The sequence below is a fragment of the Neovison vison genome, chromosome 2 (assembly GCF_020171115.1).
Source record: "Neovison vison isolate M4711 chromosome 2, ASM_NN_V1, whole genome shotgun sequence".
NCBI classification, from domain to species: Eukaryota; Metazoa; Chordata; class Mammalia; order Carnivora; family Mustelidae; genus Neogale; species Neogale vison.
The window spans coordinates 103,513,379-103,526,406 of record NC_058092.1 but is presented as its reverse complement, the minus strand read 5'-3'; the positions used below and the strand labels follow the sequence as shown (position 1 = coordinate 103,526,406).

Here is a 13,028-nt window from a genome sequence, read left to right as displayed (position 1 = left end):
TCCCTCACTGCATTGCTTGGGAAAACCAGGGCTCAAAACAGGTACCAGCTAACATGCCCAGGAGACTGCCAGAACCCCCGGCTCTGAGGGCCACACTCTCCGTGACCCCCACCTGCCCCCACCACTGAGTGCTCACCTCACACACCCCGTCCCCATCCCATTCCATTCTCCAAGAAGCACAGGAGGACAAAGGTGGGGACACACGGCCTCTGCGCCCAGCTTCCTTCCCTGTTCTAAAGACGCCACCTGTCGACCAGGCCAGAAATGCCCTCAAGGGCGGCTGCAGCTCCTTGCCCAGGCCTTGCCAGTGTCTCTGGGCAAATACACACCAAGCAGAGGTTAATGTGGCATGCTCTTGACTCCCCCAGCCAAAAAAAATTTGCATTTTGATACCTAGCAGGGAATTCTTCTGCTAGAGATTGCTTTGTCTCCCTTGGGTTAGGTCACTGCTTATTCCAGCACCCTCTTATAAAGTAGCAAGGGTCCATGGCAGTGGGAATTGAGCTGGGGAGGGGGAGGAAGGATACCAGGTCTTTTAAAAAGCTTCCTCAGCTGCCCCGTTTTGTAGAAGAGAAGCTGGCTTCCTTTGGTGGGAAACAGGGCTGGCTAGGAGGGGGGTTGCCAGAGATAAGGGGGCACAGGGCAGAAGGGAACGAGATGCTGAGCCCGCCCACTTCACGGCTGGCCCAAGGCTGTTCACATCCCCACACGCACCAGGAAATACAAGATAAACCCGATCTGAGTTCAGAACTCAGGAGGAGTTCAGCTGACTTCCCCAGCCCTCTCTCCAGGTGTGTGCTGAACGCCTCCTGTTCCACCAGCTGCCCCCTCTGCCAGCCGTAGCTCCTCCCCTGCGAGCTGCCTGGAGGCCCTTAGTCTAGATGGCATTCCCACAAGACAGCATATGCCTTCCCTAAGCTCTCTGGCGTGGTGTCGGAGTCACGGGCAAAAGCCCCTACTCACGATAAAAGTCTCTGGGCCTTGCCGTCTATCCATACGGAGCTCACTGGGGGATCTTGGTGCTGAAACTGCCTCCATCGGCCTTAGCAACCAGGCCCTTCATGTCACCCGGTGCCTCCACTCAGGAGTCCTTTGGACACGATGTGGGACTGAGAATATCTGACAATGAGGGTGTCAGGGTGCTGACGGGTTGAACGGATGCTGCCCGTGCCCCAAGTACGCCAGGTGATTATCAACCCTGGTTCAACTCCAGGCACTCAGAACACCATCGGTCCTTGCCTCCACCGCGCAGACCGAGATTCCTGGGCCACCTCGGGTCCGATTCTTCACCAGCTTTGGTACTGAGCCCTAGGCCTTCCTATGGCAGCTCTGGGAGCACTTCATTGAAATGGATGCCTGCTGGCTGCTGAACAAAAGCGCTCCCCTCCATGTAAGGTCAACATAGGAGGGAAGGATTTCTAGTCGCCCTGTCCCATGCTCACCCTCGGGCCTGCTCCTACTATTTGTTTCCTTGTCCAGATAACACTGACAGGCAAAGACTCTCCCGGCAAGGGCGTCTGGGTGGGTCAGTGGTTAAGTGTCTGCCTTGAGCCAGGTTATGATCTCAGGGTCCTGCTCAGCGGGGAGTCTGCTTCTCCCTCAGCCCCTCACTCCACTCATGCTCTCTCTCTCTCTCTCTCTCTCAAATGAATAAAGTGTTAAAAAACAAACAAACAAACAAACAAAAAACCCTCCCTGCAGGGGCAAGAAATTGCCCTGCCTGGCTGACTTGGGGCTGGGAAGAGGATGAAGCGATCACCAGCTAAAGGCACTGAGCCGCGAAAGAGAGTGTATCACATGTCCTATTAAACTGGACGTGAAGAATGGCCAGCCCACCACTTCTGTCACAGCTCTGCTTCCTAGCCGAGGTACATGGAATGACATGGCACTCTAAAGTGAGGTACGGAGGCAATGCCAGAAGCCACAGAGCAACACCAAGGAAACAGCCCCCTCTGTGGGGCGCCAGCTGGATTGTGAGAATCTTGCCCTTTTTGATCTCCGAGTTATGTGGACAGCCAGCCACAGGACAGGAGGGATGCAAGGAAACTGTCCTGGGCCTGCCTGTGCCACCCAAAGCTAGGAGGCTGTTTGGAGATGCTCAAGTAATTTGAGCCCCCAGAACTGGTTCTGACCACCTCTGAGCCCCAAGTATGGTGTGTCCAGGGAATTTCGGAGAATGAGGCCAAGAGACTGAATATTGAGCTCAAATGTTATAGGATCAGTGGCCTCAAGGGAAGGTCTCCTTAGTGCGAGGGACTCAATGAGAGACTGAGGGAGACCTGCTGTCCACCCCCAAAGGGATGAAACGTTTTAATCCCTTTGTCACTGGAGCTCTGAGGCACCCCATCCCTCTTACAGAGGAAACAAAGGTTTAGAATTAAATATTCTTTGAAGGCCACCCCCTGCCCCTTCCAGGTCTGCTACAGCCAGGCCAGAACACACCCGTTTCTCCAACGGCACTGCAGACACGGAGCAGCTGCTGATTCCTGGTGGTTCTCGTGGACCTTTTGCTCAATCGCAGCACAAAGAGGCCAAAGTGGTGGGTTTGCACCCGCCATGCCCATCAGGTGCCTTGGTCCAACCTTCTCCATCCAGTCAGGAGCCTCAAAAGCAGATGCCATTCAGCCCAAGGTGGGGATGGATCATCCCCTACTAATGGGGGGAGGGGAGACCCTTAAAGCTGATGCCCTTAGGTTCAGGCGTGCCATTCTGCCGTGTTTCAGAAAAATCACATTTCTTTTTAAAGTCAAGTAATATACTGTCCAATCTATATGGAACTGGCTTTGTGAGATAGGCAAATATTCTCATGCTTCATACCTTAATGCACTTTCTCTCCCTTATGAAACCTTCCCAACAGCTCAGACACCATCCTCTGCTCAAATCACTCCCCTGGACTCAACAGAATTCACACACACCCCACCACACCCAGAGGCCTCTGTGTGCGGTCCCTCCCAGCGGACGGAGACTTCACTGGGAATGGTCTGGGCTTTAACCCTCCTCTGGGACAAATAACCCAGCCCAGTGTCTGGCATGAAGGGCTATGCCTCTTTGCTGATACATTTATTAACGTGCGTGTATACCCCCAGAAGGAAGGGATCCGAAACACCACACAAATCGGAGATACTGAGTTGGGTTCCCATAAAGATGCCTCTGAACAACCTGAGACAGGCAAGAGAGAGATCCCTCTTCTGAGCACACACCTAGGCATGCTCTTTGCCCACCCCTATCTCCCTCCACATCCCCAACCCTCCTGCCAGGGAACCTGCTGCAACAGCCCACGGCTGCTCTCTGGTGGATCTGCAGGGTAATAACAGAGAGACGCAGGGACTTTTGGGGCAGGCTCTTTATTGGGTGGTTATTGCTGCATTATGAAGGTCAGCCAAGGTCTGCAGAGTAAGCAGCTGTCAGCCTCAGGAACGTGGATCTGCTCTGTCAATCACAGTGGGCAGGTTTCTTCAGAAAAGCTCCCCAAAGCTTAGAAGTGGAACTGGAAAGCCTCAGTCACATGCTGCTTCCACGTGTCCAGGCTGGGCAGCAGGGAGGAGATGCCCATGACGTGCCAAGTCTCCCCATCTGACACCACCGAGGTCTGGTAGGACAGCAGCTGCACGCCTGCCTCTGCCAGGAGGCCTGGAAGTAGAGAGGAAAACCGCTGGTTGGCAGAGGGCACAGGGGAAGGAGAAGCAAGAGGCTGGGAGCGGGGCCGGAAGCCTTGGACCCCTGTGAGCAAAGTTGCAGTGAGGGGTGGGGAGTGATGGTCTCAGAATCAGAGAGCAAAGAGATGGAACAAGAGGGCATCTGGCCAGCTTCTTTCACTATTCAGAGACTCTGTAGGAGCACCCTGACCATCAGGTCAGCAGGGAAAGAATGATCCAGCCACAAACTGCTTAGAGTTAGAGCCATCTCCTGACTCGCCAGTCGTCAATTTCATCCAGACCAAGAGCAAAGGAGCAAAGCAGGGCAAGGTTCCTCTGGTCAACTGGCAAGGACGGTGAAATTAGGCCTTTTGAGGTCTGTGGACACATTCTTCCACACCTGGAAGTGCTCCAAAATGCCCAAGGCCCCAGAGCCAGGGTCCTGGGGCAGGTCCACGATGTCCGCAGACTGTTGGAGCGGACGCCCTGACGCGGCAGGCGGGCTGGCCCCCAGGGCCTGCGATCGGAAGAAGGAAATCTGCACTCAAAGGCTCAGAGTTCCTGGGACACAGCCCTGCAGGCAGGTCTGCACGGTGAGCTTCACGACGGTGAGCAGGATGGTTAACGGGGGCTCTGGGGTTCTACCCTGCCACGTGGCTCTGCTACCTCTGCACTCTGTATCCCCTTCCCAGATGGTTCTGGAAACTGGCTTGACAGACCTTCTGTATGCTGCAGATCCAGAAATACCGGGAGATGGAGCTAAAGGAGGCCAAGGCCCATGGAGTCCAATCCCAGGAGAGAACCCCTTCTGTCACACACACCCACACACGCACACACGCATGCACACTCGCCCCCTCTTCAGGGACGCAGGCAAGCCCCACAGAGCCCTCCTCACCGATCATGGTGGGTAGCATCACAGGGTTAGACGGCTGGGCCCGGAACAGGAGCAGGGGCAGGCCCCTGCGGAGAGGCACTTCCGGTCTGAAGACGGCTCCGTTGAGTGCCTGCAGCACGGGCGTGGTACCCTGGACCAAGCCCACAGCCTGGTAGGGGGCACCTGCCAGGGCCACGGTCAAGAGGCCTTCCCCAGAGCCCTGCTCCCCTGGCCCCACAGGGTTGTGGGAGGTGGTTACCTGCAGGGAGAAGGAAAGGAGCCACGGTCAGTCCTCCCAGCTGTATGGCCCCCACCCTCTGCATCCACCCAGCAGCCGACTGGTAGGGCTGCAGCCGGGCCAACATGCTCAGCAATTCAGGGCCGGAGAAGAGGGCAAATGGGCCAAGCCTGGTGGTCCTGAGCATTAGCTTCCTGGGACAGTGCATGGCCTCTCTCAAGGGAAGGCCAGGAGGGATCTGCCAGGTACAGGTGAGGGCTTGGAGCTGGGAAGGAGGTGGAAAGGAGGCACCCTGTCCGAGAGGCCGACGCAGCCGGGCCCCTCCAGCTCACTGCTTCCTGCACAGAGTCAGTGGCCTGGTGGAGGGGGGAGCAGAAGAGGGGAGACAGGAGGGTTCTGCTGCCCACAGTTCCTGCCGGCTCCCACAAGCTGAGGGATGCAGACTGTGATCCAAAAAGGGAACCAGAGGGGAAGACACCGAAAGGTCAGCGTGAGGGCAGCAGATGCTAAGAGGACACACTGCTGGCTTCCGAGGCAGCAAGCTGATCAGGGGCCTGGGGGCGGCGGGAAACAGAGCCCTGCATGGGGTCAGGCCCCGCCCGCTGGGCCACCCCCCAGCTTCCCACCAGAGACAGCGCGGCTCCTCACGCTCCCCAGCCATAAAGGGCCTCTGCTGCCACCGCCTCGCACGCGCGGGGCACTTATGCACAAAGCACTTCCACGAGCATTCAGTTCACTCTAGCAAGGCTCAGAGCAAGGCCATGCGTCCGCTTGGCAGATGGAGAAATCCGAGCTGCCCGGCCCAGGCGGACCATGTCAACAGCAGGAGCTGCGCCCAGGGCTCCCGGTCCACAAGCAGGGCTGGAAGCCCGCTCTGAAAAGGCAGGAAGAGAAGGACAGCGCCAACAGGAGAGGCAAGGGGGTAGGGGGACACGCACATTGAGGCCGGCCTCTTTCACCAGCAGCTTGGCGTTCACCAAGTTCACATCCGTCTGATCGGCAGTGTCTTTCAGGAGGCCGACAATGACCGCGGGGCTTAGGCAGTTGCCAGCATTCTTCAGGGATGTTCCTGGGGACAGAGAAACTACCGTGAGGTCGCTGTTGATTAAGCAACGCTGGAGCCGGCAGATCACCATCACCTAGCTTCGGGTCACGGCCTCCTGACTGCCTTGGGGGTGCCAAGCCCAACTGGCCGAGGCTGTCCTGCTTCCCTCTGGAAGGCAGACAGACAGTGATTGTGCCCCATTCCCTGCCTTGTTTCTTCTGGGGAATCCCCCAGCTCTGACTTGTCCTGTCACTGGCAATGCCCAGGGTCTCACCATCCCCGAGCTCAGATGCCCTACGGACCACAGGGAGGACAAGCCTCCACAGGGTTTCGGGAACTAGAGCCTTCCCCAGTCTCTCAACTACATCGGCACAGGCTGGAACCACTGTGAAAGTGGTGGGAGCTCACCCAGACCCTCAGGTCAGACATTTAGGGCGCTGTCCTCACTCCCGCTCACCAGCTGAGCAGAGGCCCCCGAGGACCACCCACCTGCCCGAGGACCCGCCTCACTATGTCACAGAGTATGAACTGTCCCACGGTCGGTCTAGGACAGCCATCCCAACTCTCACTTTAGACACAAAGAGCCCAAAGTCAGAGAAGGGGAAGTCACATGGCAGGTAAGCAACAGGGTCAGACCCAGCACCAAAGGTCTCATCGCTTTTCTGGGACTCCCTCCACCCACCAGCTGCCTCTCCCATGAAAACTGTCTCTCGTGGAAGTTTCTTTTTGCACCCAGCACATGTCTATCTCAAAACACTATTTAAATGTGACTTATGAAAATCACATATTTCCCAGTGATTTTCTGCACCCTTCCCTGTGTCCCCACTGGGTAGCAAGTGAACCGCATATAGGCAGAATGTGGGACGTGGAATCACAAGGACCAGGGTCAAGTCACTTGCCAGCCCCTCACAGTGACCTGCGGCAAACACAACCCTCTACCCCTCCCTCTGCAGCATCCCCAACTCACCCTGTGTTACCACCTGGATGGTCCCTTTGGGGGATCCAGCCCAAGCTCGCATCAGGGTCCCCAGAGCTTCTGCCAGACCAATCCAAGGCTTGGTATGTGGAGAAAAGGCACTCGTGAGGGCCTGGGCATTCACCTGCACAGAAAAGGGGAACAGAACTGAGGTCAGGAAGAGGCTGGCACAGCTCCACCTGGAGAGCAGAAGGCACAGGGCCATCCTTGTACCCGGTGGCTGGGATTGGCGAATGTGGAGACAACTTCCATCAGGCACAAACAAGACAATGACTTGTGCCTTTAGCTTGAGAGAGCTGTAGAGCAAGGAAAGAACACAAAAGGCTAAGACTATTCCAGATTGCCAGAAGCAGGAAAAAGGCATTTCTCTCACCCACTGAACTGTGCCTGCTTCATGCCCTCCACAGAAGACTGGTTTTTCCTGTGCTGGGAAAGGTCTGGACAGCACAATATGAAGGTGGGTCTCTGACATAAGAGGGATATTGAGTCGCGGACTAATGGACCTACGCTAGGTCTCTCCAAGATGCCTTCCTTTTTATTTATATGTCAACTAAAAAAAGAGAGTATGTGTTTACAGTGTCATTAATTACTTTGGCCAAATAGCACAATTTATAAAGCTGGATTCACATATCCTCAACGACCCTATCACTCTTCAAACACTGGCCCACGGGAAGTCCACCAGGAGGCATGCTGGGCTGCCGACAGGGACCAAAGCCACACGTCCTTCTAAAGTTGTTACCTCTAGGATCCAGACAGCTGGATCCCCACCAGGGGCTTGGTAACAAAGCCAGCTTGTCGCAGGTCAAAACTGCAATTCCATCTTGTGGTTCATGATGGTCTGGCTTCAAATTAAGCATTAACCACTTTTGTGAGTCAGTGTGTAAAGAGAACCTAAGGATCTAAGAAGGATTTAATTCTAAACGCAGGGTTTGATACAAATCAAACAGGCTGCCCGTGTTGAAAACGGTCAAGGGGGCAGGGCTTCCCAGCAGACCCTTCTGTGCGGCCAGCCGCCTTGCTTGAGGGCTCCCGCGGCGCGTCTCCCCCTGCTCCTCTCCAGAAGGACACAGAAAAGACCAGCAGTGAACCAGGAGGTGGGATGAGGGCAGGCCAGCTGCTGGAAGCAGAGAGGCGGGCCTGAGTGCCAGGGGGCTGGGCTGAGGCTACAGCAGGTGGAGGGAAATGACCTCCAGACAGCCCCCATGGAACCTGCACTCAGGATGCTCACGGCAGGTCTGGAAAGCCAGCCAAAGGGCTGCAAGAGTCAGGCGCCCTTGAGCGCATTTGATCCTACATTCATCTGCGTCTAAGGTTCTGACACACAGAATGAGAGATTTCCCATGTGACACAAATGTCTTTCTTTCCAAAAGCCTACTGTAGGACAACCAGCCACTTTGGCCAGAGACTGAAATCTGCCCAAGCTTAATGACTTTGACTGCGAGATTTTACCTCTGCTAGAGGATAGATACAGTCTAGTTCCATCTGGCGGAGCTTGGTGGCAAGGAATCCCCTTCACATGCCACCCACCGCAGTGACTCCCAAGGGCTGCAACAGTGAGGGCAGAGGCCTGCCTGGCAAAGGCCTGACTGGCTGGCACTGGCCACAACCCAAGCCTTGGCCTTGGTCTCAGCGCGTCACCTGGGGAGAGTGGCTCAGAAGTGATACGGGCAAAGGGAATGAAAGAGTGTCCCATGCTCTGAGGAGCCAAGAGACGTGGACCCGAGAGGGGAGAGGCACACAGATGGGCAGGCCAAGCATCATCGTCGTCATGGTCATTGACCACCATCCTGCAGCTGCCACCAGGCTGGCCCTGAGGGGTCCTTCAGGGGAGGAGCTGGCTCCCTTACTCTCCCGGGGGCGAGGTGGGGGGGCGTGTTTAGAGGGCATGGAGGCCTGGGGAGCTGGGCCATCACACCAGGGCTGGCAGATTGAACAAAGCATGCTGTGTGTGTCTCTCCTGCTATGGTTCTGTCCTCAGCAATGAAAATCCCCAGCGGAGGGTCAGCCAGGAAGCTCACTCACCAGTCTCAGCCCCGCCCCCGCCTCATTCCCCGCCTCTCTCCCAGAGAGCCACACAGCTGCAGAGAAGCTTACAGCCTGGGCTTTTTTTTGACCTCAGAGAATTCAGAATCTAAAGACACAAACTTAGGAAATCTTAACAAGAGAGAATGTGGTTCATTGCAAAAGGGTGGAGGCGGCTGGGAAGACCAAGCAAGTCTTTGTGAAGGGGTGGCAAGCCCCTAAAGGAGAGCTATGCTTGCCTTACTCATCTGTGTCCCCCGAAGGGCTAGGACAGCATCTGGTACCCTCTGGAGCTTAAGGAACATCCAAAGACTGAATGGAGGAGACAGGCCTGGAAGTATAGGTCAGGTTAAGCTTGGGGGAGAAACATGCCAGGAAGGGTGCAGTGTGAGCTAAGACAAAAAGTAAGGACATTAGGCCATGATCTGAGGACAGCAAGGGGGCCTGGAGGGTTCACTGTGGGGGCTGGGACTCGCCCTGCCCAGAGTTATAGGATGGATACTGTAAAAGGAACGTTCAAGCCTAGGAGGTGAGAGAGGGCCCTGACAGGCTTCTCCAGAGGCCAGCCCTCCACCCGCCGCTCCACGGCATCCGGCATCACCCAAGCCACACTCCTTCACTCCCAAGGCATATGGAGAACAAAGGAGCCTTTCTCTGAAGCCTGGACCCTGGGAAAAGCACAATCTCGGCAGCAAAGCGACAATATAGCAGGGCCAGGCCGCTCCCTGCTGCTCCCCACCCGCCACCTCTGTTAGCCAACCCACAGAGGGCTGGCTCCAGAGGAGCGCTTATCTCTGGCTCCCAGCGCTGAATCTGGTCAGCACACCACTGCTTCCCAGAGTTGTCACCGTTTGCCAAAGCCAAACGCCCTTCCCTCCCCTGCTCCTCCCTCTGCCCTCAGGGCCCCAGCCTCACTTGGCCGTACTTACCACGCCCGCTAGAGATTTCCCCTTCACCATGTCCACAAACTGGATGGCGATCTCCTCCCCACAGCGGCTCTGGGCCTCCTTGGTGCTGGCGCCCAGGTGGGGGCAGCTGATGACGCTCTCGTGGTCCACCAAGGCTCGGTCCCGCGGTGGCTCCTGCCCAGGAAGAGACACCTCTCCGTTGGCTGCCAGGGGACGTTGGAGAGGATGCGGGCAAGGGGGAGGACGCCTTCCATTTCGGTTTTGCCAGAGACGTCACGGGTTTTGAGCGACTGGCTTCCTCGTCAGTGTCCCTCCACAGCCCCGTGGACAGAGCTAGGGACGAGATTCGCCTCTCGGGTCCCCACTTATACCTATGTGCCCTTGGGTAAATTGCACCTCTCTCTGCCTTGACTTCCCCATCTATAAAATGGGTTCATACTACTCATCTCGTATCACTTTGTGCACACTGTGATATGTGTAGGAACAGAAGGTTCTCAGCCAGTGGAAGCTCCTGTTTCTGCTACTGGTTTTTCCCTCGAGTTTCCCTTCACCCGTGAATCCTGCCAGCACTTACAGCTCCTCACGGTGTCAGACTTCACAGGCCCTCTGCACAGCTGTCCCAACCTGGCTCTCACCACGACAGGTGGGCCCCCTGAGCACCTCTGCCCACCCTCCAGTGTCCTCTCCATCCCTTCTGCTTACTGGGCACCACGTACTGCCCTTGAGGGGGTCACTCAGGCCCCTCCTCTGGCCACCTGGGCCTAAGAGTGCTGTCCACACAGTACCATGGGCCACAGGAAGGCCAGGGACAGCAAGGGAGGGGCTGAACCAGGGAACTCTTTCCCCTGGATCTGTGATGCTGGTGGCAGGACTTTGAAGAGAGGCCAAGAGGATTCGAGTGGACGTGCACTGTCCATCATTCCCTTTGGTAAGCAAAAGAGCAGGCAGGGAAACAGGTGAGCAAAGACGGAATCTCTGGCTCCGACAGAAAGGCAGGGACAGCAGTCCACACAGGACACAGGAGAACGCTTCTAGCCATTGTCCTCAGGCTGCCTTTCCTCCCCACAAGAGAGGAAGGCAGGGAAAGCCAACGGAAACTGGGTAGGATGTCTTCTTGGCAACAGGATTCATTTCGTTAAAGACCTGTATCAACACATTAAATCCTGCCCCAAATCCTCAACCTCAGAACGGATTTGCTTCACCTTCTCCGTGGAATTCCCACATGGCAGCAGTCCAGGGAGCCTGAGACCAGGAACTGGGTCCTATTTAAAATCTGGCTTTGCTGAAAGCCAACATGGCTGCCTCTCCAGTATGCTATGGATGCTATTGCCCTTAAGCCGGATCCCTTTAAAGGGGCACACTGGGTCTTCTGGGTCCTGGGCCCCTCTGCTCAGCGCTCCCCTCCCTCCTGCAGGCACTCACCTCTGTAAAGACGTCCAGCGCGGCACCAGCACACTGACCAGACTGCAGGGCCCGGAGCAGGGCCCCCTCGTCCACGATCCCTCCCCGAGCGCAGTTCACCACGCGCACGCCCTTCTTGCACTGGGCGAAGGTGCTGTCGTTCAGCAGGCCTGGAAGGAGGGAAGAGCTCTCCTGCGGCCCCGGGTGCCTCCCTCTTCTCCTTCCCCACGGGCCCACAGCCTCTCTGGCCTCACTTCTCCCTTCTCAGCTGGCTCTGGGGCCAGAGTCCCTGTTCTGGATTTAGACCAAACTCTGTTTAGAAACATCCTAAATGTCCCTGAGCTGTGAGTGCTTTGAGTAGATCCCGGAACCAGGGAGGGAAGCAGTGGCCCCAGGAAAAAACCATGGGGTCACCGTTCGTGCACATCCAGCCCGCTCATGTGTTTCCAGCTAGCTCATCTTTCCTCCGTGTGGGGCAGGTAAAGCCAGCAAAGCATCCCTCCGTGCTCGACGGACCTAGTCCGTCCTAGGGTGTGCGGAAGGCGCAGACGGAGGGCCCACCCTTACCTGGGCAGTGGTTTCCGTGGCCAACCCACAAACGGGGACACACCTACCTGTGGTGGAGGGCAGGAGAGGCGTGTGCACGGTGATAAAGTCACAGAGAGGCCAGATCTCCTCCAGGGGCAGCTGCTGGACACCAAAGGAGGCCGAGACCTCCGGCGCAATGATGGGGTCGTACCCTACGGTCTGGCCGGAAGCGAGAGAGAGACTAAGACACAAGTGAATGTCGCTGTCCCTGATCAGTACTGGTATTATTAATACTGGTGGCTATTATTTGAGCATCTACCAAGCACTACTGCTAAGCCTTTCCGAATTTCAGCTTACCGCTCACAGTAAGGGCTGCTACCATTCTGCTTTAGAGATGAGAAAAGTTGGGCTCACACATTAGGAGGGGCAGGCCCGGAGTGCGAAGGGAGGTTTGTTTACCTCTAAGCTCTTAACCACGAACAGACGCATGAGGAACAATTGTGCGCGTGTGTGCGTGTGTACATGTGTGTGGCTGGATAAGGTGGAGCTCAGGAACCCTTAGCAAGCAGGGAGCCCAGGAGAGGCAGGACAGCCACGTGGGGAGCAGCGACATGCTCAAAGGGTACGACCAGACGGGGGAGGACAGGCTGGCCACAGCTGAGGACCCTTCGGGCCAAAAAGCAGGCAGGGCCCCTGACTTTTTTCACAGAATGAGAAAGAAGCAGGAGGGGGCAGGGGAGCAGAGCAGGGTTATCAAGGAGACCAAGCCCAGTCGCTGGGGAGGGGGCACTTTGACACAACAGCAGGCAGAGTCTGGTCCCCTCTTGACGTTCCTTTTATTTATTTTTTTTTTAATTTTTTTTTAAAGATGTTATTTAATTATTTATTTGACAGACAGAGATCACAAGTAGGCAGAGAGAGAGGAGGAAACAGGCTCCCTGCTGAGCAGAGAGCCCAATGTGGGGCTCGATCCCAGGACCCTGAGATCGTGACCTGAGCCCAAGGCAGAGGCTTTAACCCACTGAGCCACCCAGGCGCCCTTGAGGTTCCTTTTAAAAAGGCTTCATTCAAATGCATCCAGTCTTGGAAGGCCTAACTTGGGGACTAGCCATATGGAGGTCTAAAGGACTAAAGATAGATCTTTTCTTTTTTCTTTTTTTTTTTAAAGGTTTTATTTATTTATTTGATAGACAGAGATCACAAGTAGGCAGAGAAGCAGGCAGAGAGAGAGAGGAAGGGAAGCAGACTCCCCATTGAGCAGACAGCCTGATGTGAGGCTCGATCCCAAGACCCTGGGATCATGACCTGAGCTGAAGGCAGAGGCTTTAACCCACTGATCCACCCAGGTGCCCCAGGATAGATCTTTTCAATAAAGCAGGTTTGGCGGGGACAGGGAGCAAA

At 56.0% G+C, this 13,028-nt stretch overlaps 1 protein-coding gene across 1 annotated transcript in view; it reads right to left on the bottom strand.

Annotated features, from left to right (window-relative positions):
• Positions 1–3,328: 3,328 nt before the first annotated feature.
• Positions 3,329–13,028, bottom strand: part of PHGDH (phosphoglycerate dehydrogenase) — a 32,026-nt gene continuing 22,326 nt past the window's right edge. The window contains exons 6-12 of the mRNA XM_044239020.1: positions 11,714–11,846; positions 11,121–11,269; positions 9,720–9,872; positions 6,760–6,892; positions 5,686–5,816; positions 4,531–4,768; positions 3,329–3,630 (exon numbers count right to left, since the gene is read on the bottom strand). Coding sequence (XP_044094955.1) covers positions 3,476–3,630; positions 4,531–4,768; positions 5,686–5,816; positions 6,760–6,892; positions 9,720–9,872; positions 11,121–11,269; positions 11,714–11,846 — 1,092 coding nt within the window. The 3' untranslated portion in view covers positions 3,329–3,475. The remainder of the gene's footprint in view (positions 3,631–4,530; positions 4,769–5,685; positions 5,817–6,759; positions 6,893–9,719; positions 9,873–11,120; positions 11,270–11,713; positions 11,847–13,028) is intronic.